This window comes from Pinus tabuliformis, chromosome 9 (genome assembly GCF_031772625.1).
Source record: "Pinus tabuliformis cultivar Carrire ecotype Pingquan chromosome 9, CPIR1, whole genome shotgun sequence".
Lineage (NCBI taxonomy): Eukaryota > Viridiplantae > Streptophyta > Pinopsida > Pinales > Pinaceae > Pinus > Pinus tabuliformis.
This window is the reverse complement of record NC_142307.1, coordinates 1092122324-1092146939: the sequence shown is the minus strand read 5'-3', so window position 1 is coordinate 1092146939 and position 24616 is coordinate 1092122324. Positions and strand designations below refer to the sequence as shown.

The 24616-nt window shown below is 33.7% G+C and overlaps 1 protein-coding gene across 1 annotated transcript in view; it reads right to left on the bottom strand.

Moving 5' to 3' along the window:
• Positions 1-2497: 2497 nt before the first annotated feature.
• Positions 2498-24616, bottom strand: part of LOC149152485 (uncharacterized) — a 43199-nt gene continuing 21080 nt past the window's right edge. The window contains exon 3 of the mRNA XM_089441590.1: positions 2498-2822. Within this exon, the coding sequence (XP_089297716.1) occupies positions 2727-2822 (96 nt within the window). The 3' untranslated portion in view covers positions 2498-2726. The remainder of the gene's footprint in view (positions 2823-24616) is intronic.

Here is a 24616-nt window from a genome sequence, read left to right as displayed (position 1 = left end):
ATACACTTGTATGGGTGTTAATTTAAAACAATATTTGATAATATGTAAACCATCAATTATTAGTATAAAAGATTTGTTGGGTTTTTCTTTTTGAAAAAAAAAATCTTTTATAATCATTAATCTTATTACCCATAGTAATTGTTAAGACAAATTTTGATTAAAAACTCTTTATAATCATGAAAAAAAAACCTTCAATAAGTTCACTATCATCTATGACAAAGGCCCTTCTAGTTATCTCAAACAACAATGCTCACAGAACGGGCTCAACATAGTCTATCTATTATCTTGTATCTTGCAATATTATTATAGTAGTTTAGGATGCAATCCATCCCTTCTTCACTATATTTAATTGGCCATCCTAGAAGTGTTGATCCTTACTAATTATCAAAATTAAGCAACAATATTTTGTTATTACACCAACAATTGTAAAACTAAATTTAAATGTTGGGTCCCTTTTCTATCTTGCTCCAATTATTTAGTCACAAAATATGTGTGTTCCATTTCAATTATAATTCCTAGGTTTCCTTGCTTGAAACTAATGTCACTTCTACTTAACTCATTGCTTAATAAAATAAACTACTTGCTATTGTGATTAGGTGAGGCTATGTGTCTTTCATCATTGCCAACATTTTATCTTTGCCAACTCTATTGATAACTTTCAGATTTTCCATTTTTCTTTTATTCTGTCCAAGAACTAAGATATTTCTATTGACTTAGTTTGTATTATCATAAAATGCACCCTTATCAAGTGGAGGTAAAGGTAGAAAATTTTGTTTCTAATAAAACCAAATCTAGAGATACCCGTAATCACTAGAACATCATCATTGACTCACTTTTGTAATACATCCATTATAAATTTCCAACAACTTATTAGCTATTTTTAATGAGTTGATTTCTCATTAAAGATGTTTCTTCAATTTATTCACTTTCTAACAAATATCAATTTCATTTAGAATGCTCATAAAAATTTGCACTAACCTAGGATAATTTATTTTTCTACTCATCTAGGATAGAAATAATACCTTTAATTCCACAAAATTAATACCTTTAATTCTACAAAATTCATTGATAATTTGAGAAACCTTCTTCACTATAAAAACCTTGGCCTTGTAGTAGCTATAATTGTTAGTCATGTTCTTCTACTCTTCATTGCTACTACTTATATGTATTACAAGACATCTTCTTATCTAGCCTCTACTCCAATCTTATATATTTTATGATACCCTACCTATGACAAATTTTAAGATATATTTCATAATCAGATTAATGTTCCCTTTCAAATTTGTTGAACTCATTAGATCAATAAGGTATTTCAAATTTGTTGAACTCAACTAATTCTACAGAAGTTAGTGATGCATATTTAAAAAAAAATCACTTAAGTTGTAGCTAATAATCACAAATCATTCATGTCATCCTATAGCCATAAATAACTATTATAAACTATTGAAGATGCATGAACTTTCTTTCCTTTCCTTATTAGCTAAGCAATTTGTCACAATCCACATAACAAAAATTATTAGCATTGAATCTTTAAAATAATGAACTCAAACCATTAAAAAAAATTATTTGGTAAGCAATATCATATAGTTAATATAATTTTAATTTCACATAATAACATAAAATTCTAATTTCACATAAGAACATAAAGATATACTTATATACCAAAAAGAAAAAATATTAAAACACTAAAAAAAGATCAATTTAGACTACAGTTTTATAAGGGGTTATGGTAAAGGGGAACACTACAGTGTTTTTCATCTTCTTTTCATGAAAAATGGTGTTATCTTAATATAGCACTTATTTAGTTACATTTGTGTTATTTTCCTCTAGCATTTTTTGTTTGTTAGTACTTGGCACTGCTATACAAGCCTTTAAAGCTGAAAATACTGATATCTTTGTTAGATTATATATTTTATTAATTTGTTTCTTTGTGATAGGTTATATTACATACCGTATGGGTGAATGTTGTATAAATTGATCTTAACTAATTAAATGTATTTTCTCTTTTCTAATTAATAACATATTTTTCTTGAATACATATTTAAATGTATATATACAAATATAATTTTGTTTTTTTATTCATAACAAAAATACATAATGACAACCAACTTTAAATCATTAACAAATATTTTTAATAATTTAAAATCTTCTAATACTAGTTATCAAAAACTTTAATTTATGAAAATTGTACTCGATCATGACCTTTTTTTAAATAAATCCAATAGAATTATTTTTCCCTCCAATGAACTGATTTAGCCTATTGTTAATTCTTCATCATTATGTTAAGAAACCTCTTCATCAGTATGTTAACAAACCCATAAGAAATTGAGGTTGTTTCTATCACTCCATTAATTAGATTCAGCAACACAACGCATAATTTCTATATGATTTTGCAATTAATTGGACACGTCCACAAAAAGACAAGTTATTTTTCTTTTATAATGAAATGATAATCGAAGTGAGCAGATCGTTCAGGTAACCCAGGCTTAAACACGGATGAAAAGATAATTTGAATCATATAAAAATTTTGGAAATAATCTGATAAAAATATTGTAAATGATCTCTTAAATCAACTAAACCATTTCTAAAAATGGGTTAAAAACAAGATAAGCTAATTTTAATAGTGTAGCAGAATCACATAAAAAAAAATACAGCAATTCATAATATAAATGTAAATCTGCGTACATAGTTTTCAAAGAAAGCGCTATGTATCTGCTTTACCACCTTCACGGCTCTAAATTGATTTGAGGCTCCGGCTTCATAAGCATGTGCAAGGCGTCCGTCAACGCCTTCCTGCCAGCAGCATCGAGAGTGTGAACAGCCTGTTAATCAGTCATCAGCAACACATTCAGATTTAAGGTGCAAAACTTAGAGCCCAAGATTTAGATTTATATATATATATATATATATATTATTTTATTTTTATTTTTCTATTTTAGATTTTGTGATTTAGAGATTGTTTTTCAGATTAATTACATTATTAATATTTAGTGGAATGTGATTTATATTTTATCTATATCTTGAAGATGAACTATATTGTGGTTTAGTGGACAGTGATTTATCCTTTATTCTGAACATGAACCACATTAAATGGTTGGAAAAGTTTACCAAAGGTTAATAATGTGATTAATCCTAAAGACAATATCATTATTTTAATTTTTATTCTAACTAAAATAATTGAAAATATGCATATGTAATGTAAAAAATAATGTATAATCAACATTTTTATATCTTTCTAAATAGGTTAAAATTATCATATTTTTTAATATAATATTTTACAATTGTCTTAGGTTATACTAATTTAATATATATAAAATTTATGCTAATATATAATTTATAACCCCATGTTATAATTAAATAACTAGAATTTTAACTTAAACGGATAAAATATTTCTTAATATATTATTTTGTAATTTATACTTAATATTAATACAATTTAATATACATAACATTTTTTAATATTATTCTTAAAACATGATATAGGAAATAGTATATTTCTTAATATAATATTTTGTAATTTATAATTATTTTAAATTTAATGTCATTCAATATATACATTCTAAATCCATTTTAATTCTCCATCCACCAAAATAAAATGGAAAAAGCAATTTTTTTTACTTTAAAAATGACACTCTGTAAATTTAAACTTAAAATAGAACTAGCTTAGTAAATAATATAGTTAATGTATACAAATTAAATAAAGTATATAAATTAAATATTAATAAACCTAGTAACGGCCATAATTTACTTATTCTGCAATGATACCTCACAGCACAAGAATGAGATCTAGGCAAAAGCAGTACAGGAAAAAATACTTTTCTAAATCATCGGGGAAACAAAAATTGCTGCTATTGGTGGTAGATCAACGGATTATTCAACCAGCAAAAATAATTGGACTAACTTGCCCTCATTCAATTGCTTCACTAGTAAGACGGCCAACTCTGGACGTCCTCTGGAACGCGAAAGAGCTTTGCGTCCACTGCATCTGCATCTGCATCTGCATCTGGAATCTCTTGAATGGTAACTGGGGATTCAAGAGGGTCATTCACCGATTCAAGCTAAGCAAAGGTCACTCCACACATTCTTATGGGGTCTCATGTCACAAATCTCAAATGTCACATACAGATTCATAATGAGGTCGAGGCCCAAGTCTCGCATGTTTCTTATTCAAATTGCATGTGCCAAAATCATCTCCAACACATATTGTACACATGTCCCAAGTTTAGGACACATGTCCTAGGAAAAACACTATTAAATTCAACCTATCTTCCTTTTTCACTCATTTCGCCCACTAACTTGGAGGGTGAAATGGTTTTGGAGTGTACGTGAGGGTTTTAGTGCAAGGTTAAATTGATTCCAAGTGATTAACAAGAGGAATTGTCAACTAGTCTTCAAATTTTTTCCTATAGTTGTCCATTTTCTTGGTCATTTCATAGAAATCATGGTTGAATCAATAAGGGTATCTAGGAAAGGTCAAAGGTGGTATGCCCCTATTGAGGTTATCATGGCTCCTCCAATTTCATCAACCTCTACTACTACTCTATATGCTAGAAGGGGGTTTCTAAGTTGAGTTTCAAGTGATCGAAAAAAACATTGTTGTAGCAAGGAAAATGTTTGAAGAGAAAAAGTGCTAAAACTTGTCATTTTTGATGGGTCATCCTCCACACCAACAAATGCACCAATCAAATTGGATATTGAGGAGGAGGCAAAAAGAAAGAGCAATGGTAGTGATGCTCATTTTGATGATTTTGACACGGAGGAGTACTAGGAATCACAAGCAATGACATTCTTCCATCTATAGTGCTAGTATGTACCCACTTGTTTTGAAATATCCCCAAGATGACACTTTTTATGTATTGATAAATCTTATTATTAGGTTGGTGAGGATGTGTTGGGATTGCATGCTCATGTGTATATATACTATTTTAAGACCCCCATGTCTTGTTTACCTATTATAAGACTAGAGTGTCTATGTGATTAAGGCCAAAGGGCCTATGTGCAAAAAGGAGAGTGGGCCTAATATTATAATATGTAATCACATCCATGACAATAAAATACACCATGGCTATAAACCACTAGAAATAAATAGTATGAAGGGGCTAAAATTCCACAAGGTTGGTAAGGTGAGAGGGTGTAACCATGACATTGTTCCTAAGATAAGTAGATAATAAAACATTGATAAAGTGATTTTATGAATATAAACCCAAATTCTTGAAGGGATATTATACCTTAAGTCCAAAGGTAAGGGAGACTGATTTCATTGTGCACCACCTCGTAAAAATACCCATGCACATATAATTTGAATCTCTCATCATTCTAGTATTGATCCTTCTTCTACCTCTACTCCCTTTTGATACTCTATTGGTTTTCTTGATCAAGTGTTGGTTCCTTCTTGGAATATGCTGAGACCAATCAAAATTGCTAGTTAAAAAAATGACTAAACCTCATTAACTAATAAATCATTATAAGTTCTATGGTGGAATTCAAAGGCCAATTCTCCTTGCTCATCTTGGGGAAGGATTGAGCTTGGATGGGGAACTGGTTGGGAGGGGAGGCTAGATCTTTAAGTGAGGATTGTTTCAGAAAATTTCCTAGTGAATGCTATTTTCAATTCTCCATTCTCCTCTTCCGTAAGGTTGGATTTTTGACGGAGAATTGGTTGGGATAATGTTCCTAATGTGAAGCCTAAGGAGTGCCTAGATGACTCTTCGAGGTAGTTGGAACTCCCACAACTACAAAACATTGAAACTTCTTGAACTGGTACATGTTTAAAACTCAAGAATTGTAATGGCATAACTCGATTAATTGAGGAGACAAAGAAGCCTTGGTGCATAAGCTAGGGAATGTAGGGTTATAGTTAGGGAGGTTGTTGGAGTTTGTACTTTCCATAATATTTTTTCTGTATTGTATATATGACTACAACTATATCTAGATGAATCTTTCTCTTTTGGAATTATTACCCCACCTCGGGGTGACTTATTGCTAAGAGAAATGGGAGTACATGGCCTATGGTTGGGAGGACATCTAAGCTTTAATGTTAGTTGGTATATTATTGCAGAGGATAAGTCTCGCAATCATGTGCTTAAATACTCAATGATGTGTATACTTTTATATTTTCACGTTATGAATATCTTTTGTGAGCATTTATGCTTAATTTTGTGTATAGTGTATGCGCATATCCTATTATGCAATATGTATGGTTATTTATGCGTGTAAGGCCTTTTTTAGTATGTTAATTGATACATAATAAGGTAATTTCATGGGGCCTACATCAACTTTAGATAGCCAAGGGATGCCTTAAATTTGTTGCTTATGAATAGAAGATTCCATTTTAAAGTGGAACTAAATGCTAAAGTAAAGGCCTAAATTTTAGACTGAAAACTCAATTGAAGGAATCTTCACATAACATCTCATCTAAAAGGTTGAAGAGTTAGGTGATAAACTAATGAAGTATATTGTAATTCATTGAAAGACTTGATTACGCTTCTATATCATTTTAAATGAATGCAATGGATAAGATATTTCCATGGGAATAGATTGTTATTGGACAACCAAGTTATGCCCCTATTGGTATGAGAAGAATTGAAGGTTTTCTTTGAATGAAGGCCTTAAATGGAATCAAATAAACATCTTTATTTGGTACAAGAACTTAGTCTTAAATTGCTTATATAGCCTATAAAAGTACCTTGGGTTGTTATATATACATTAAATATATATACATATGTATAAATGAATATCCAGTTGATAAAATATTTATGAGGACATGGTTCCCTCACAAAATTAGACATAATGCTAGTCTCTCCAATTATATTTGTATGGAACTGAAGCCTTGTGTTGACTATTTGAGAATGAGTGAAAAATTTTGACTGAGAAGGGAAAAATGAATGCGTGTTGTGGTCTTAATATACATTTTATAAGATTCCTAGTTAATGGTTTTAATTTCATGTGTTTTGATGAATTTTTAATCTAAGTTGGATTCGGTCTTCTCAAAGGAATTTGTTCAAGTGTATGCCCCATCGAAATTGAAACTATTCAATGGAAGGAATCGTGAAAAATACCTATTGGAAGCCTATAATTATGTCAAATTTGGTGTTTTCAAGTTTATCCCTAGTCCATCATCAGATCGGCTAGTGGGGGATGTGATCGAGGGCCTAGATGAAAAATATTTAAAGGTTGGAATCTAGAGATGAATGAGATCATCGAATATCTAAATCTAGACATCTATGTCCGTTCTAAATCCAAAAGATCTAGAATTCAACAATTTGTCCCTTATAAAGATTGCTGGGATTATTTCCCATCCTTTCACAAAATCTAAATCTATATAGGATTTGAAATCTCAGAATTCTACTAGTCGATAACCTAAGTGTGGAAATTTCGAGAAATAGAAGTCCTTTGCTTATCTGCAAGTATGGAAATTCTTTAAATTGCACTTAGAAAAAAAAAAAAACCTAGATATGAATCTCAACAAGGTAGATCGTGTGGTTGGAAAATGGAGCCATGTATACTAAACACATAACCTCGAGGCAACTTGGGTGTGGCATGGTGATTGAGGTATCATATGATGTGGCATGTTATGTGGTAACTAATATAGTAGTTGATGCGCCATTTTTGACATAACATGTTGACATGGTAATGTGGATGGGGTTGGATTGTGTGGCACACTCATGCGGTGTGTTAAAATGGAATGATTGTATGAAATAGTTTATGTGGAAATCGATTTCATGCACACCATGGTGTGTGACATGGAATCTTGGATTTTGGAGGTCGAAAATTTGTTTAAATTTGTTTTGTGATTTTTTTCTAGATAAATGGATTTTAGATATTAGAGAGTTTAGATATTTGGATCAGACTTTCTATTTTAAAGGGACTTACATATTTCTTTAGATAAGTGGATATTGGATATCCAAGAATCCAAATATCTATTAATTCCTCTTTATTTTAATGATATTATTTCAAACTTTTGGATGGAAGATGTTCGAGAGGTCTAGAAGTTTTCGCTTTTCTATAACAATGAAATATATGGAAATATTTGGATTCCAATATGACCAAGTAGGATTGCAACATGTCTATCATGTGTTGGATGTGTAGATTTGACATGTGCATTGCGATGTGTGAACTATGCAGAAATTTCTTATAGATTCAAACTACAGATTGTAATATGCTAAAACAATTGACTTGAATCTACTCTACACAATAATGGAAAAAATACATGAATGATGAAATCACAATGCATATAAGAAAAATAATTCAATCACATGTAACACAATGATCTTTTGGGGAAAGCCACAACTAAAAAACAGTGCTATCTGTATATTCCATTAAATAAAAAATATGAGAAGATTACAATGATTTTCTCAAGCCCGAGCAACCACTGCACTATCTCTATCTATCTCACTGCTTCCCAGAGAATCTCAATCCAATACTTAACCAATTATACTACATGCCAAGCTCCTATTTCCTTGCATTCTTCCCTTGGTAATTAGCCCATATTTAATTGGGAAATTCCACAATTATGAATTGCGCAATCCTCAAAGGCCTTCCTTTGATTGGATGCACCACCTATATAATTCACATGATTATACAACTTCGTAAATTGTCCTTGGAATCCAATCTCAACTGGGTCTTTCTTTGATCTGACATGCATGAGTTAAATATGAGCAAATCTTCAGTTTACTGTTCACTACAGGTTACACCCCACTACTACAGGTTACACCCCACTATAGTAAGTTACTATTAGGCCCCTATACTACTAGTGTAACCCCTTATTATTATTAGTACAAACCCCTTATTATATTGTTGTACCCATGTAGACTCATATTGTTATTATTGCGCCTCATAGAAGCCCACTATTGTTATTATTGTGCCCTTACATTATTATTGCTATATTGGCTCTGATTATATTATGACCCCTTAGACTCTTATATAGAAATGAGGTCTTGTCATTTGCATCATCCAAGAATTGTTCATTTGTGTAATGTAAGGGAGGTTGTCCCCTCGAAGAGACTTATTTTTAAGGCGTTCATCTATCTTTTCTATACATTTGTGAGCTGGTTTCATAACATTTGGTATCAAAGCTTTGGATTCTAGGGTTTCGCTGCTCCAAATAGGTCATCATGCCATTTTTTCTATAAATGTTTTTCTATGAAGTTTCAGAAGATAAAAAAAAAAAACTCATTTGGGATGAAATAGTTCTGAACTTCAGGTCCAAATTTAAGATCTTTTGCCACTCCATTTACGGAAATATGATCTGAGGAAATTGGCATTTTTGTAGACTTCCGAATTACATTCAAAATAGGTGACCTGGGGAAAATCATCATAACTTTTGTTTTGAGCGTCAGAGTGAAATCTCGTTAGAAGTTTTAGAAAGAGAATGGCCTCTAGCTTTCTGTATATTAGTTTAAGGTACTAAGGTCAAAACAGTGACACGTGGCATGTCGTACAAGTTCGCTCCACTAAACTAGTCTTTAATCAGGTCACCATGGGATATTTCGCATAACTTCTCCTTGAGAATCCAATTTTGATCAGAATTATGGCATTGGAAAGAGGACACAAAGGGCTATTGCAGGTCACGATTTCTGAACTAGGAGAACCAAATTTACATAGTTACAGTCGTTTCAAGATCAAGCTCCTAAAATCAAGAAAAATCAAGATGAGGAAGTTTGATGGCAAGGATCTAGTAAATTGGATACTACAGATGGAGAAATATTTTGATCTACATGGTGTACCACTGTTACAAAAGGTATGTATTGCATCTTCATATTTAGAACAAGATCAATTTTTATGGTATAAAGAGCTTTTTTCTCGCAAACCACTTGTTACGTGGTCAATTTTCACGGAGGAAATTATAGCACATTATGAGGATACAAAGAGAAACACCTTCTTTAGAGCAACACCACAACAATTGGAAGAAAAAGGAGAAAAATGTATTTGTTACAAAGTGGAAAGCAAAATTTTGGCAACAAGGAAGTCTACCCCTCACAACTATAAAGATGGAAGTGATGTTTCTCCTAGCCTTCCACAACCTACAAGGGTTACACCACAACAATTGGAAGAAAAAAACGAAAAAGGGCTTCGTTACAATTGTGATAACAAATACATTAAAGATCATAAGTGTGCTAAGAAGAAATTATTTTACATTGATTGTGGAGAGGAGGAAGAAAAGGATCAAGAAACGTCAAAAGAAGAGTGTATACACTAGGAACCAACTTGAGAGAAAGAAGAATGAATCAGACCATATCTTATAAAAGCATTAGAAAGAATTACTACTCATCAAACTCTTAAGATAGAAGGACATATCAAGAAGAAAAAGTTTCAAGAAGTGAAAGACCACATCAAGAAAGAAGAAATGAATCCAACCATATCTTGTAATGCAATGGCCAAAATTACCACTCCTCAAACTATCAAGATAGAAGGACATATCAAGAAGATAAATGTTCAAGAAGTGAAAGATCACATAGAGCATCAAGAAATGAATCTAACCATATCTTGTAATGCATTGGAAGAAATTACCACTCCTAAAACTCTCAAGATAGAAGGATATATCAAGAAGAAAAAGATTCAAGCAGTGAAAGATCACATTGATCATCAACAACAAGTTCTCCAACTTTTAAAGGATAATGCCACTTTGGTGCAAAATCGAATGAAACAACACGCAGATCAACATTGCAATGAAATAAGTTTTGATGTAGGTGATTGGGTATTTTTATGGTTACATACATACAAACAAATGTCCCTCAAGAAAGCTATTTATGAGAAGGAAATGTTGGCAATACTACACGCACTTGAGAAATGGTGACCTTACCTAATGGGAAGACACTTCAAGGTAAAAACGAATCATGATAGTATTAAATACTTCTTAGAACAAATATTATCCTCTGAAGAGAAACAAAAATGGGTCACAAAGATGTTGGGTTATGACTTTGAAATCATCTACAAAAAGGGGAAGCAAAATGTTGTGGTAGATGCACTCTCAATAAAGGATGAGGATATGGAAGCGTTCTTGTGCGCCATTTCTATTATCCAACTAGATTGGATAAACAAAACAAGGTATGAATGGAAGAAGGATAAAGAAGTGTGGCCACTCATTCAAAAGTTGCAGAAGATTTGAGTTCAAACAATATTGCCAGAATTTGACGAGGAAGGAAAAATCATGTTGGAGCGTGGAGCAGTCACAGAAACAAGAACCCGACAGCTACGAAATCGATCAATTTCAAAGTATCTCATCAAGTGGAAGAACTTAGCTGCTGAAGATTCCACATGGGAGGACAAGAATTTTATAGAGAAGCATCAAGAACTACTCAAGCGTTGAGGACAACACTTTTTGAAGGAGAGGGGCATGTTAGGCCCCTATATTACTAGTGTAACCCCTTATTTTTATTAGTAAAAACCCTTTATTATATTGTTGTACCCATGTAGGACCCAATATTCTTATTATTGTGCCCCATAGAAGCCCACTATTGTTATTATTGTTCCCTTACATTATTATTGTTATGTTGGCTCTGATTATATTATGACCCCTTAGACTCCTATATATAGAAAGGAGGTATTGTCATTTATATCATCCAAGAATTGTTCATTTGTGTAACGTAAAGGAGGTTTCCCCTCAAAGAGGCTTATTTCTAAGGCGTTCATCTATCTTTTCTATCTTTTTATGAGTTGGTTTCATAACAGTTACACCCCACTACAATAAGTTACACTCCATTGTAGTAAGTAACACCCCACTATAGTAAGTTACACCCAAGTAATACAAGTTACACACCACTGTTGCACGTTACACCTCACTGCTGCAGGTGACACTTCACTACTCGATATGCCACTAATTCTTTCATCCCTTGGAACTAGTTTAACTGAATTTAACTCAGTTAGATTGAATTAAATAATTACAAATCAAAATAAACTCAACTACTACTCCCAATTGTAGGAGACATCTACATGACTCTAGTTAGACACCCAACTCGAATTTAACTGAGCTAACTAAGTGAAACTAACTTAGTTAACTATTAAAAGTTTTCATGAGATATGGAATTACAATTTAATTCCTAATTTAATTTAAGGGAAAATTAAATTAGGATTTTCTTGTTACATTTTCAATACTCCCTCTCAACAAGAAAGGGATTATCTGCTACCCCAATCTTGCCTTTATGAAACTAAAATTTGCATCTTGACAATTACTTTGTCAAAATTTTTGCATCCTTCTCCTGTGTAGGAATGTACACCAACAACATGATTCTCCTTTGCATAGAAGATCGTAGATGGTGATATTGGATGTCAATATGTTTGGATGGATCATGAAAAAATAGATTCACAGAGAGTTTGATACAACTCCAATTTTCATAGTAAATCACTGTGGGATCCATCTATTGAGTAAATAACCCAAAAAGGATCTTCCTGATCCAGGTAACCTCTAAAGATGCTTGACTAGCATCCATGTACTCTACTTCTGCTGAACTAAGTTCAAGTGATCTCACCTTCCTATTGTACAAAGAAACTACTCCATACCCAATACTGAAGATTCCCCTTGATGTGCTCTTCCTTTCGGATGGGATCCATGCCTAATTCTCATCTGTGAAGCCTTGAAGCTTCACTACCTTTTCTCGTTTGTACCAAAGACCAAATTGAGAGGTGCCTATGAGGTATCTCAACACATTTTTAGTTTCCTTCCAATAGAGTTTGGTTGGCTTAAACATGGCTTAACTAAGTTGGTTAACAACAAAACATATTTCAACTCATGTGTTCACAAACTATAGAAGTGAACCCACAAGCTATATATAATTAGTAGCCTCCACTACTTCACCTGAAGTAGCACCTTCCTTCCTCCAAATACCTACTAGAGGAGTCTCCATGGGTTTGCTTCTCTCCATGTGGAACTTATTCAGTATCTCATTAGCATACTTGCCTGAGAGATGAATAATTCCCCATCTCCTTTCCATACTTCCATACCAAGAAAGTAATGCATGAGCTCAAGGTCCTTCATCGAATTCTCTTGAAAGATCTTATTTGCAATATTTATGCGCTTTTCATTACCTGTTAGAATCAAATCATTGACATATAATACTATAATCAACAATTTACCTTCAACCACAATATGGTAAGGTTTCACATCTGATTCACTTTTGGAGAAGCCCAACATGGTGAAATAGTTATCAATCCTGGTGTACCAAGCATAGGGTTCTTGTTTTAGTCCATACAACACTCGCTTGAGTATTCACACATGCAACTCTCTGTTGAAGGTCTCAAATCCTTCTGGAAGCTCAATATGCATCTCCGTATGTGTGGTTATATCTTCATGATCCATAGCATTTTGTTATTTTATGCATCAACGTTTCAAACCATCCTCTGTGGTTCATCATCAGGATTTATATTTGTGAAGAAGTCAGAGACAGATGAGGATAAATAAATAAAGGTTATGGTAGGTAGTGTAAGGAGCCGACATGTTTTGATGAAAGTAAGGTTTCTAATTAATTTAATTTAGTTTAAATTTACATTTAAATTTAATTATGATTTTTGTTTTAATTTAATATGTTTTCATTTAATTTAATTCTGATTTAATATAATTTACTAATTTAATTTAATTTAATTTTAACTTAATTTAATTTAATTTTAATTTTAATAAAATTTTTATTATAATTTAATTCACATGACAGCGAGATCAGCAGGAACATGAGCAGTAAGAACAGAACTACGACACAAGAAGAAATCTCCAGTATAAGCGTTAAACCCACAGTGACAACAACTATAATTAATGAAACAATGAACAATAATTACGATATTAGCCCCAACGAAGACTATAATAAGTCCCCTCATGAAGACATTAATCTCATGATGGATGACACGAGTAAGGACAGAATAGAATCTCAACAAATCAAAATAAACGGTCAGACAAAAACATCCAATGATGAAAAAGTAAGTATAATAAATCTCTCAAACACCCACATTGACGAAGTTACTATAGGTTTGCTAGAAAAAGGCTTGAATTTTGCTATTTCTCCACGCACTATCCCCAAAGAAGATATTTTGTGCAGTATAGAATATGGGATCAAGGACATGCCTGACAACATTAAAGAAATCATAAGGCAGGATTGTTCCATAATCCTCAGAAAAGCTAAACCACCCAGAAGCAACATCTCAAAACAAGAATACCTAGCTCTCAAAACTTTAAACCAAAACCCTTACATTGTGGTCCTAAAGGCAGACAAAGGGGGTGCGACAGTTATAATGAACACAAAAGACTACAATGAGAAAATGCTAGACCACTTAACCAATAGTGGTTGCTACATCAAATTAAAAAAGAATCCCATAAGGAAGATATCCAAGAATGTCAATAACTTAGTAAAATTAAGCAATGAAAACAATATGAAGAATCTTATTGAAACCAACCCCTACACCCCCAGGATATATGGAGCCCCTAAAATTCACAAAGAAGGTATACCTATTAGACCCATTGTCAACACAATTGGAGGCCCTACTTACCACCTCGCGAAACATCTTGCTAAAAAGCTCAAACCCTTGCTGGGTAACACTAGCTCCTTTGTCAAAGATTCCAATCATTTCATTAATGAGATCAAACATATAAAACTAGACCAAGATGACATCTTAGTGAGCTTTGATGTAAAAGCCCTCTATACCAACATTCCTATAGATGAAGCCATGGATGTTGTTCACAAGATCACTAACCCTAACACAGCTAAATTGGTGGAAATCTATCCAACATTCCTATAGATGAAGCCATGGCTGTTGTTCACAAAGTCACCGACCCTAACACAGCTAAATTGGTGGAAATCTATCTAAAATCCACCTTTTTCAGCTTCAAGGATGAGATATATGAACAAACTTGTGGCATGTCCATGGGATCACCCCTGCCTCCCGTCATTGCTAATTTGTTCATGGAACATTTTGAAACCAACATCATTTAGTCTTCCCCCTTAAAACCTAAACTGTGGAAAAGATTTGTTGATGACACTTATGTCATTTGGCCTCATGGAAAAGAAAATTTAAACAAATTACTAGAACACCTTAACAGCCAATCAAATTCCATCAAGTTTACGATGGAAGTGGAAGAAAATGGTTGTCTTCCCTTTCTTGATATCCTTATCAAAAGAAACTAGGATGGCACAATATCTCACCAGGTCTATCGTAAGAAAACACACACTGAACATTACCTACATGCTAACTCTCACCATCATCCGGCTCAGAAACTTGGGGTGCTAAACACTCTAGCCACAAGGGCGATACATATTTCAGATCATGATAATTTTGAGCAAGAAAAGAACCACCTCTTGAATGTTTTCAAAAAGAATGGATACAAGAGACAACAAGGAATCAATGTTTTCAAGAAATTTGAGAATCCCATAAACAAACAACACAGGGATGATTATGTTGGTACAGTTCACCTTCCCTACATTCTAGGCACCATTGATAAGATTTCGCACATCTTAAAAAAGAACAACATAAAAACCACTTTCAAACCTATGAAAACAATTAACAGATGTCTTAAATCAATAAAAGATCCTATTGACCCTAAACACCACAAAGGGGTCTATTTGGTCCCTTGTTCATGTGGAAAAACATACATTGGTGAAACCGGCCGGTCTATATTAACTAGGATTCAAGAACATGTTGCTGACATCAACCATAACCGCTCCAAAACCTCAGCTTTGGCTGAGCACTCTAGTAAAACCAATCATCACATTTGCATTGAAAACTCCTGTGTTATGGCCAAAATAGAGCATTACCACCACAGAAAATTTAGAGAAGCTATCGAAATAAGAAAACACCCCAATAACCTAAATCGTGATGACGGTTGGAAAATAAGTGATAATTGGATTCCCACGCTAACAGGGGATTCCACCACATCCTAGACAAATCTCGACCCTTTGCTTCTTGGTCCTCCTATTCCAATCCTTAAAAATCTTTAGTTAGATTAAACTCACTCATTATCATAATTTAATTACATTAAACTAAATCAAATCAAATTAAAACCATAATTTAATTAAAATAAAATAAATTTAAAATAAAAATTTAATTTAATTCAGAATAAATATATATATATATATATATATATATATATATATATATATATATATATATATATATAGATAATTGGAATTAAATTAAATTAAAATTAAAACAAATTAAATTATAATTATAATTATAATTATAATAAATTAAATCTTCTAGTCCATTTAGTTAACCTTAAAAAAAAAGAAATGAAAAAGAAAAAAAGATTAAAATAAATAAATCAAACTAAAATTAATTAAATTATATTAAATTAAATAAAAATACACTACATTATATCAAAATTAAATTAAATTAAGTTAAAATTAAATTATATTAAATCAAAATTAAATTAAATGAAAACATATTAAATTAAAACAAAAATCATAATTAAATTTAAATGTAAATTTAAACTAAATTAAATTAATTATAAATTAATTAAAAACCTCACCTTCATCAAAACATGTCGGCTCCTTACACTACCTACCATAACCTTTATTTATTTATCCTCATCTGTCTCTGACTTCTTCACAAATCTAAATCCTGATGATGAACCACAGAGGATGGTTCGAAACGTCAATGCATAAAATAACAAAATGCGATGGATCCGGAAGATATAACCACACATAATGCAGATCGCAGAAGTCTCAAATCCATTATACATCTCCTTCTCAATCATACCATTGAGGAATGCTGTCTTCACATCCATCTGATGTATCTTCCATCCCATCTGTGATGATAGTGCTAGAATAGATATGATTGAAGAATACCTTTCTACTGGAGAAAAGGTCTTATCGTAATCAATGCCCTTAATCTCATTGAATCCTCTAGCCACAAATTTGGTCTTGTGTTTCTCCATACTCCCATATGCTACTTTCTCTACCTTGAAAAGCCATTTGGAACTCACTACTGACTTGTCTGTTGGTCTTGGGACTACTTCCCAAACAATTTTTTTGATAAGGGAGTCATACTCCTCAACCATGGCATCAATCCATACTGGTTGTTTCACTGCTTCGTCAAATGAGGATGGCTCAACCTCTACACTCTCACTCATCAGAGCCATGTAGCCAGTGTATTGATATGGTGACCTCCTCCACTTCCGTTGTGATGTGGGTGATCCTGCATTCTCTCTAACATCATGCATCAATCTTTCATCCTCTTTGGTGTGCTTCATTCCATCTTTGGAAGTCTTTGCATGAGTGGGTTCTTCCGCTCTGTACTCCTATGCATGTGGCTGATCCACATCATCTTGAGGTTCCTCCTTTAGAGCTAAAAGCTCCTCATATGCATGTAAGTGAAGCTCCCTCTCAAGGGGACATCTCATGGGCTTCGCTTCATAGAAATTCACATCTCTATGAACCATTGTCATCATTTTGGATGGAAGGTACACCCGATAGTTGTGAGTTGAATTAGTGTACCCCACAAATATGCCCAACACAGTTGTTGGTTCTAGATTTTTCCATACATCCTTGGTAACATGCCAATAGACTGATGAAACAAAGATCCTAAAGTGTGCCACATCTAGTTTATTACCTGAAAAAACTTCTTCTAGTGTAATCATCCCGAGAATTCGATGAGGGCTTATGTTCTGCAAACAAACAAATGTTTTGCATGCTTCATCCCAAAAGTTCAACTGTAGGCCCTCATCATGTAACATCGTTTGTGTAGCTCCCACAATACTTATGTTCTTCCTTTCATCCACCCCATTCTGTTGTGGGTTATGAGGTTCTATTAACTCTCATCAAATTCCTTCTGATGCACAAAATTTCTTGAATTCATTCAACACATATTCTCCACCATTATCGCTTTTTAGATATTGAACTTTCCTACTAGTATTTTTCTCGACAAGTGCTTTAAATTCAAAAAATATAGTGAACATCTAATATTTCTTCTACATGAATAAAATCCAACACTTACGAGAAAAATCATCAACAAATATTACATAATACTTGTGCTTGGTCGTTGAGGTTGTCGAGAACGGTCCACACACATCTAAGTGAACTCTATCAAGTATCGCTTGCGCTTCACTGTCTTTATCATGAAAGGAAGCTTTGGTGTACTTCCCCAAAGTATACCCTCTGCATGTGTCTCTTTGCTCTATTATACCCTTGGGAAGTCCTATAGAAATTTTTTGCATGATCTTGAAAGCTCCATGGCACAAGTGACCCAATATTTTATGCCACAACTCACTTATGCCTCGGCTTCGCACCTTCTTAGCTTTTGTGCTTAAAGAAGTGTAGTCTTCTACATCAAATTTTTAGAGGTTCTTCACGTGAACCTCGATTTGTTTCACATTTCCTGAGGCTATGTGATGAAGGAAAGCCTTTCCCTTCCTAAATATCACATCGTAGCCACGGTCCTCCAACATGGCAATTGAAACAAAATTCTTCTTGAAACCTAGAACATACATGACATCTTTTAATATGAGAGGAGAACTAGACTCCCTCTAAAAGGTAAAAATACCGATGTTGGTTGCACTATACCTCCCATCATCTCCCATATCGATGTGCATCTAGAGGTCCTTCTACTCTAAGTCATTGAAGAACTCTTTGTTTCCAGTCATATGGAATGAAGCTCCACTATCCAGGTACCACACACTACCCATCACCGATGTTAACATGCAAGTGATGAGGATGAAATATAGCTTGAATTGTGAAGCAAAAGCTTCACCTACCGCTCCTCCTGAGGGATTCTTACTGGCCTTCTTGTGCAGACACTTTGTGGCATAGTGTTGCAGCTCTTGACAATGAAAACATTTAATATTCGAAAAGTCCTTCTTCTTGCCACCCTTACTGGAATCTAATTTTGAATGGGATGGCTTCCCCTCTCCTTTCTTTGCTTTTGTGCTCAAAGAAGTGTAGTCTTCTACATCAAATTTGTAGAGGTTCTTCATGTGAACCTCAATTTGTTTCACATTTCCTGAGGCTATGTGATGAAGGAAAGCCTTTCCCTTCCTAAATATCACATCGTAGCCATGGTCCTCCAACATGACAATTGAAACAAAATTCTTCTTGAAACCTAGAACATACATGACATCTTTTAATGTGAGAGGAGAACTAGACTCCCTCTAAAAGGTAACAATACCGATGTTGGTTGCACTATACCTCCCATCATCTCCCATCTTGATGTGCATCTAGAGGTCCTTCTCCTCTAAGTTATTGAAGAACTCTTTGTTTCCAGTCATATGGAATGAAGCTCCACTATCCAGGTACCACACACTACCCATCACCGATGTTAACATGCAAGCGATGAGGATGAAATATAGCTTGAATTGTGAAACAAAAGCTTCACCTACCACTCCTCGTGAGGGATTCTTACTGGCCTTCTTGTGCAGACACTTTGTGGCATAGTGTTGCAGTTCCTGACAATGAAAACATTTAATATTTGAAAAGTCCTTCTTCTTGCCACCCTTACTGGAATATAATTTTGAATGGGATGGCTTCCCCTCTCCTTTCTTCGCCTTTCCAGATAAGGCACAATTCTCCTCATCATCATGCTTGGATGAGGATCAATCTATGGTGTTTCGACAAATATCTTCTTGTACCAAGTCGGACCACAACCACTCCCACTTAGGTAGTTTCTCCCTCCCATTAGTTGAGTCCTGGTAGTTGTGCCATCTCTTTGGAAGGCCTAGAAGTTCTAGTCCCACCATATCATCTTCAGCCATTGTAACACTAACACTTCCAATCTCATCCCAACATTTAGTGAACTTGGTAAAGTAATTTCGTATAGAGTCACCCTTCTCCATCTTGATCTTTCTCAGTTTGTCCTTCAGTGCCAGCTTCGTGTTGTCACTTTTGTTTTGAAACAATTCTATCAAGGCCTTCCACATTGAAAATGGAGTCTCCTTACTATGGAGGTCTGAGACAATATAATCTGAAACTCCTTCTAGGATAATCCTTGCCTCCTTTGCCACACACTTTCTCCACTCTATCATATCTTGAGCATCGGATGACTTAGGAATATATTTTTCTATGAATTCTTTAAGCTCGTTGTCTTCCAACACTGCCTCCATCCTATCCTTCCAATAAATATAGTTCGAACTACCCTCAAGGGCATATTCAAGTCTAAATCCGTAAAATGACATCCTGTTGGATCTGAAATATGATACTGAAAATTCAATTTCTCCTGCAAAAGACAAACTTGTATTCTCCTCTTCTATAGTGATTTCATCTTCGGTACCATGTAGAAATTTCTTGTAGATTCAAATTGCATATTTTAATATGCTAAAACAATTGAATTGAATCTAGTCTATTCATCAAAGGAAACAATAAATGTTCAATGAAATCATGAAGCATATAAGAGAAACAATTCAATCACACATAACACAATGATTTCTTGGGGAAAGCCACAACGTAAAACCCTTGCTGTCTGTATATTGCATTAATGAGAAAATATGAGATTATTACAATTCTTTGCTCAAACTCGAGCAACCGATGCACTATCTCTATCTATCTCACTGCTTCTGAGACAATCTCAAGCCAATAATTAGACAATTTTGCTTCCTGCCAAGCTCCTATTTCCTTGTGTTGTTCCCTTGGGAATTATCCCATATTTAATTGGGAAATTCCACAATTATGATTTTCACAATCCTCATAGGCCTTCCTCTAATTGCATGCACCACCTGCACAATTCATATGATTGTACAATTGATGGTACACTGTCCCTAAACTCCAATATCAATTGGGTCTTTCTCTGATCTCACATGCATGAGTTAATTATGAGTGAATCTTCAATTTACTTATCACTGCAGGTTACACCCCACTACTATAGTTTACCCCACTATTGCAAGTTACACCCCACTATAGTAATTTACACCCCAATGCAATAAGTGACACCCCACTATAGTAAGTCACACCCCACTACTGTAGGTTACACCCCACTACTGTAGGTTACCCCTTACTATTGCATGTTACACCTCATCACTAGATCTCCCACTAATTCCTCCATCAGTTGGAACTAGTTTAATTGAATTTAACTCAATCAGATTGAATTAAATAATTACAACTCAAAATAAACTCTATTAGTTCTCCTAATTATAGGAGACACTCTACATGACTCTAATTAGACCCCAAATCGAATTTAACTGAGCTAACTAAGTCAAATTAAATTAGTTAGCTATTACAAGTTGTCATGAGATATGGAATTATAATTTAATTCCTAATTTAATTCAAGGACAAATTAAATTAGTATTTTGTTGTTTCATTTCAATAAAATATGTGTTAAAGGATATGGAACAACATGACAGGGAGACACATGGTCATAGTACTGCCGCATTTCTACCACATTTCAATTGTATGGATGTTGACATGGCATAAACTAGCAAATCTACGAAGGGTCATAACTTTGTACTTAAAGCTAAAAATGAAGTAAAATGTATCTTGTTGGAAAGGTCTCGATGAGTAGAAAATGATGGTGACATCAAAGAGAATATTTGAGATAGTCCAAAGAGAAAAAAATGGATACCCCTCCCCCATAAAGTGACCTTGGGGTGGGGTATGTCACAGAGTGGTACCATAGTTGTAGTTTGAACACTAGGCCTAGAAGGCTAGAGACACACCATAGGAATAAATTTGGAGGAATATAAAGCTTGTTGGTTATGTATAGTAGCAATGGTACTACATATAATTAATCTTAGATAGAGGTTTGTGTTGCTTGTAAACGAGCAATTGTGTAAAGAAAAGAGTGCTCTCTAGAAAGGAGAGTTATGCTTTGAAGTTATGCCTTGAGAAAGGTTGTTTAAATGAGTGTGACTACTATGATTAGTGTTGATATTGAAGTTAATAATGATGAATAAATTGATGAAAATCCCAATGGTTACACTTGCATATATGTTAAATGCATATAAACATGCATATGTGGGTAGTTTTAGATTTCATTGAAAGTTACAATTTTGGGAGCACATTGATGGAGGGTATAATTCCATGATTTGAGGCAGTGATTTAAGGAAATGATGAAATGTATTTATGAGATATAGTTGTGCATAAGCAAATCCCCTTTATGGATGCTTATGAGCTTAGTTGAAGGAACAATAATTAATATTCGTGGGGATGTTCTATATGTTGATATTGCCTAGCAACCTTGTTTTAAAGGTTATGAATGGCTTAGAATTGTTAAGCAATAACTATCTATGAAAGGGTGGTTTGGCATTTTCCATATCTCTTCATATCATTGAAATATTTCATCTTTGGATGGATTATGTGGCTATAATAAATATTCCCTTGAGGATGGGAAGTTTGATTAATGTTAAAATCCGAGATGAATGAAGTAGGTATGTTGATTTTCGTGATAAATAGTGGACCCTATGTTATATGTACAAAAATGGATAGGCCTATTTTAGAAGCCTTGACTCTAATTCTAAGTTAGGTGACCTTGACGGCTATGAAATTGTACCTTAAAGAGAAAGGATAATGTGGTGTTATAGAGAATGGAATATCGATGTGTTTGACACAATCCTAAAAAGGAATGTGTATGTGTGTCTCCAAATTGAATTGAATGAGGATATATGTATAAATCAAAACATAAGGCTTGATTGATTTTTGGGGGGCGAATTTAACGCTACTCTATTTTCTTAATGGGAGGATATGTGGCACATGGTGGTCATAAAAATAAACAGTTCAAGAGAGAGCTCTATTGACAATAGAGAGCCATATGGTTGTAGAGTATGATGAGTGTTTCTAAATGGATGAATAAGAAGGTAAACTATTGTAGATCATAATAAATAAAAAAATTACAAGTGAAAACAGATCATGTGTGAAGTGATGCACATGGATATATGTGTATATGCACGTGAGGCTATGAAAGGCATACCCAAAGGTACCCTTGAGTGCCTTGTATGATGCATAGAATGGATGCATGTAAATGGTATGAATGATTATGTGAGTATAGGATTGGAGGAAAGTGTATTGTGAGTAAGATAAACTTGTGGAAGGTTAACATTATTAAATACTTATGCGTAATAGAGATTAGGATATTCTTCAATGCATTGATATCAATACTCATTTGGAAGCAGGTGAGAGTGCTATGTAAAGAGAAAGTTTTATCATTTAAGATAAGAGGTCTATTGGTAAGTGTGTTTATGTGGCTTTCCATTGGAGCAATGGCAAGGTTTTTAAAGATGCTTTAGAAATCTCATGATAGGGCTATAAGAATTGAATTTCAAGCAATGAATTAATAGCAAGAACATATTAGCGATGTTCATTACCCATCCATATGGATGTCACCAAGAGAAAAAATCATCCTATTATTTCATCCTACCAGCCACAAACTTTTCATGATCCACAAATAGGTAGCCTTAAATGCCTCTCATCCACTCTTTGGTCAGTGCATTCATTCACCTATCCTACTTATTCAATGAACATGGTTTGTCCATTGTGAGGTACATCAACCATTTATGTATTCAAGTGCTTCCATTTAAATGTTGAAAATGGAATTCTAGTATAGATTACAGGTTCAGATGAATGATAGGCCAGTATGAGTTGTACACTTGTTCGTTTGTTTCACATGAGTGGTTATCAATTTCCCATAGTATAGTGTGACCTTATTTTAGGCCTTTCTTTCATTACCTATAATGGGAACAAATAGGAGCCTTTGATGATGGTAGCATACCATGATTTCCATAATGATGAAACCTTTGTACCATTGTCCTATATTATGATTGTTTTTTTTCACTCACTCACGTTGGATCATTGTCGAAATTTTCCTATAACAATATGGGGATGTATATACCTAAGTTTGATGAAACTCTAAAAAAGAGAAAGAGCACAAGGCAAATGTTAAAATTCAAAAGAATAAAAAGATATGTAAAACAAAGAGATGTAAATCATGTAAAAGACAAATTTCAGCCTAATCTCTTACCCCTCTTATGTTTCCACTCATCACCAAGAATATTCAAGTTTATCATGCTTATTATAGTAAAATAAGTTCTCTATGAAGACCTCGACCCCATTGAAGTGATGAACTACCCATCACAAAAGGAGATTAGATTTTTATTGTGTATCAATCAATCAACGTTGTTAAAAAGGATATCTAAAGGAAGAAATAAAAGACTAGTATGGGATCTTAATGAAACAATTGCAAGGAAGGTAACTTAGGAATTTCTAAAGTACTCCCACTACAAAGGCACTCATGGTAAATGGTTTCATATAACCTAGCATGTTATTGTGACTCCACTCATGAAGTAAACACCATATCATAATTCCTTTTCACAGCTATCTTATGAAAGGATTGTCTTAATAATTGTTCCTCCCCTTACTATTGGAATCACCTAACATGGCCTTATAATAACCCTCCCATACTTAAGCATTGTAACTTGTGTATAAATCATAACCAAAGAATAAATTTGAAATGATGCTTGTATGAAGTATTTTGATGCCTTTAATATTAAATATGGCCCATTTTGATACTCTTATAGTTGTTGCACCCATGATGTTGATCTCATTTGATTCTATGAGTATGCCTTAGACCTTCGTTCTGAGGTACTACATCCATTTCTTAAGGGATTGTGTGATGCTTCTCTAACACTCTAGGGAGGACATCCAACTCTACTTGATTATTGCACAAGGCACTTTGATAGAGGACATTGGACACTTATTGAGGAGCTTTGAAATGGGGTTTCCTTGGT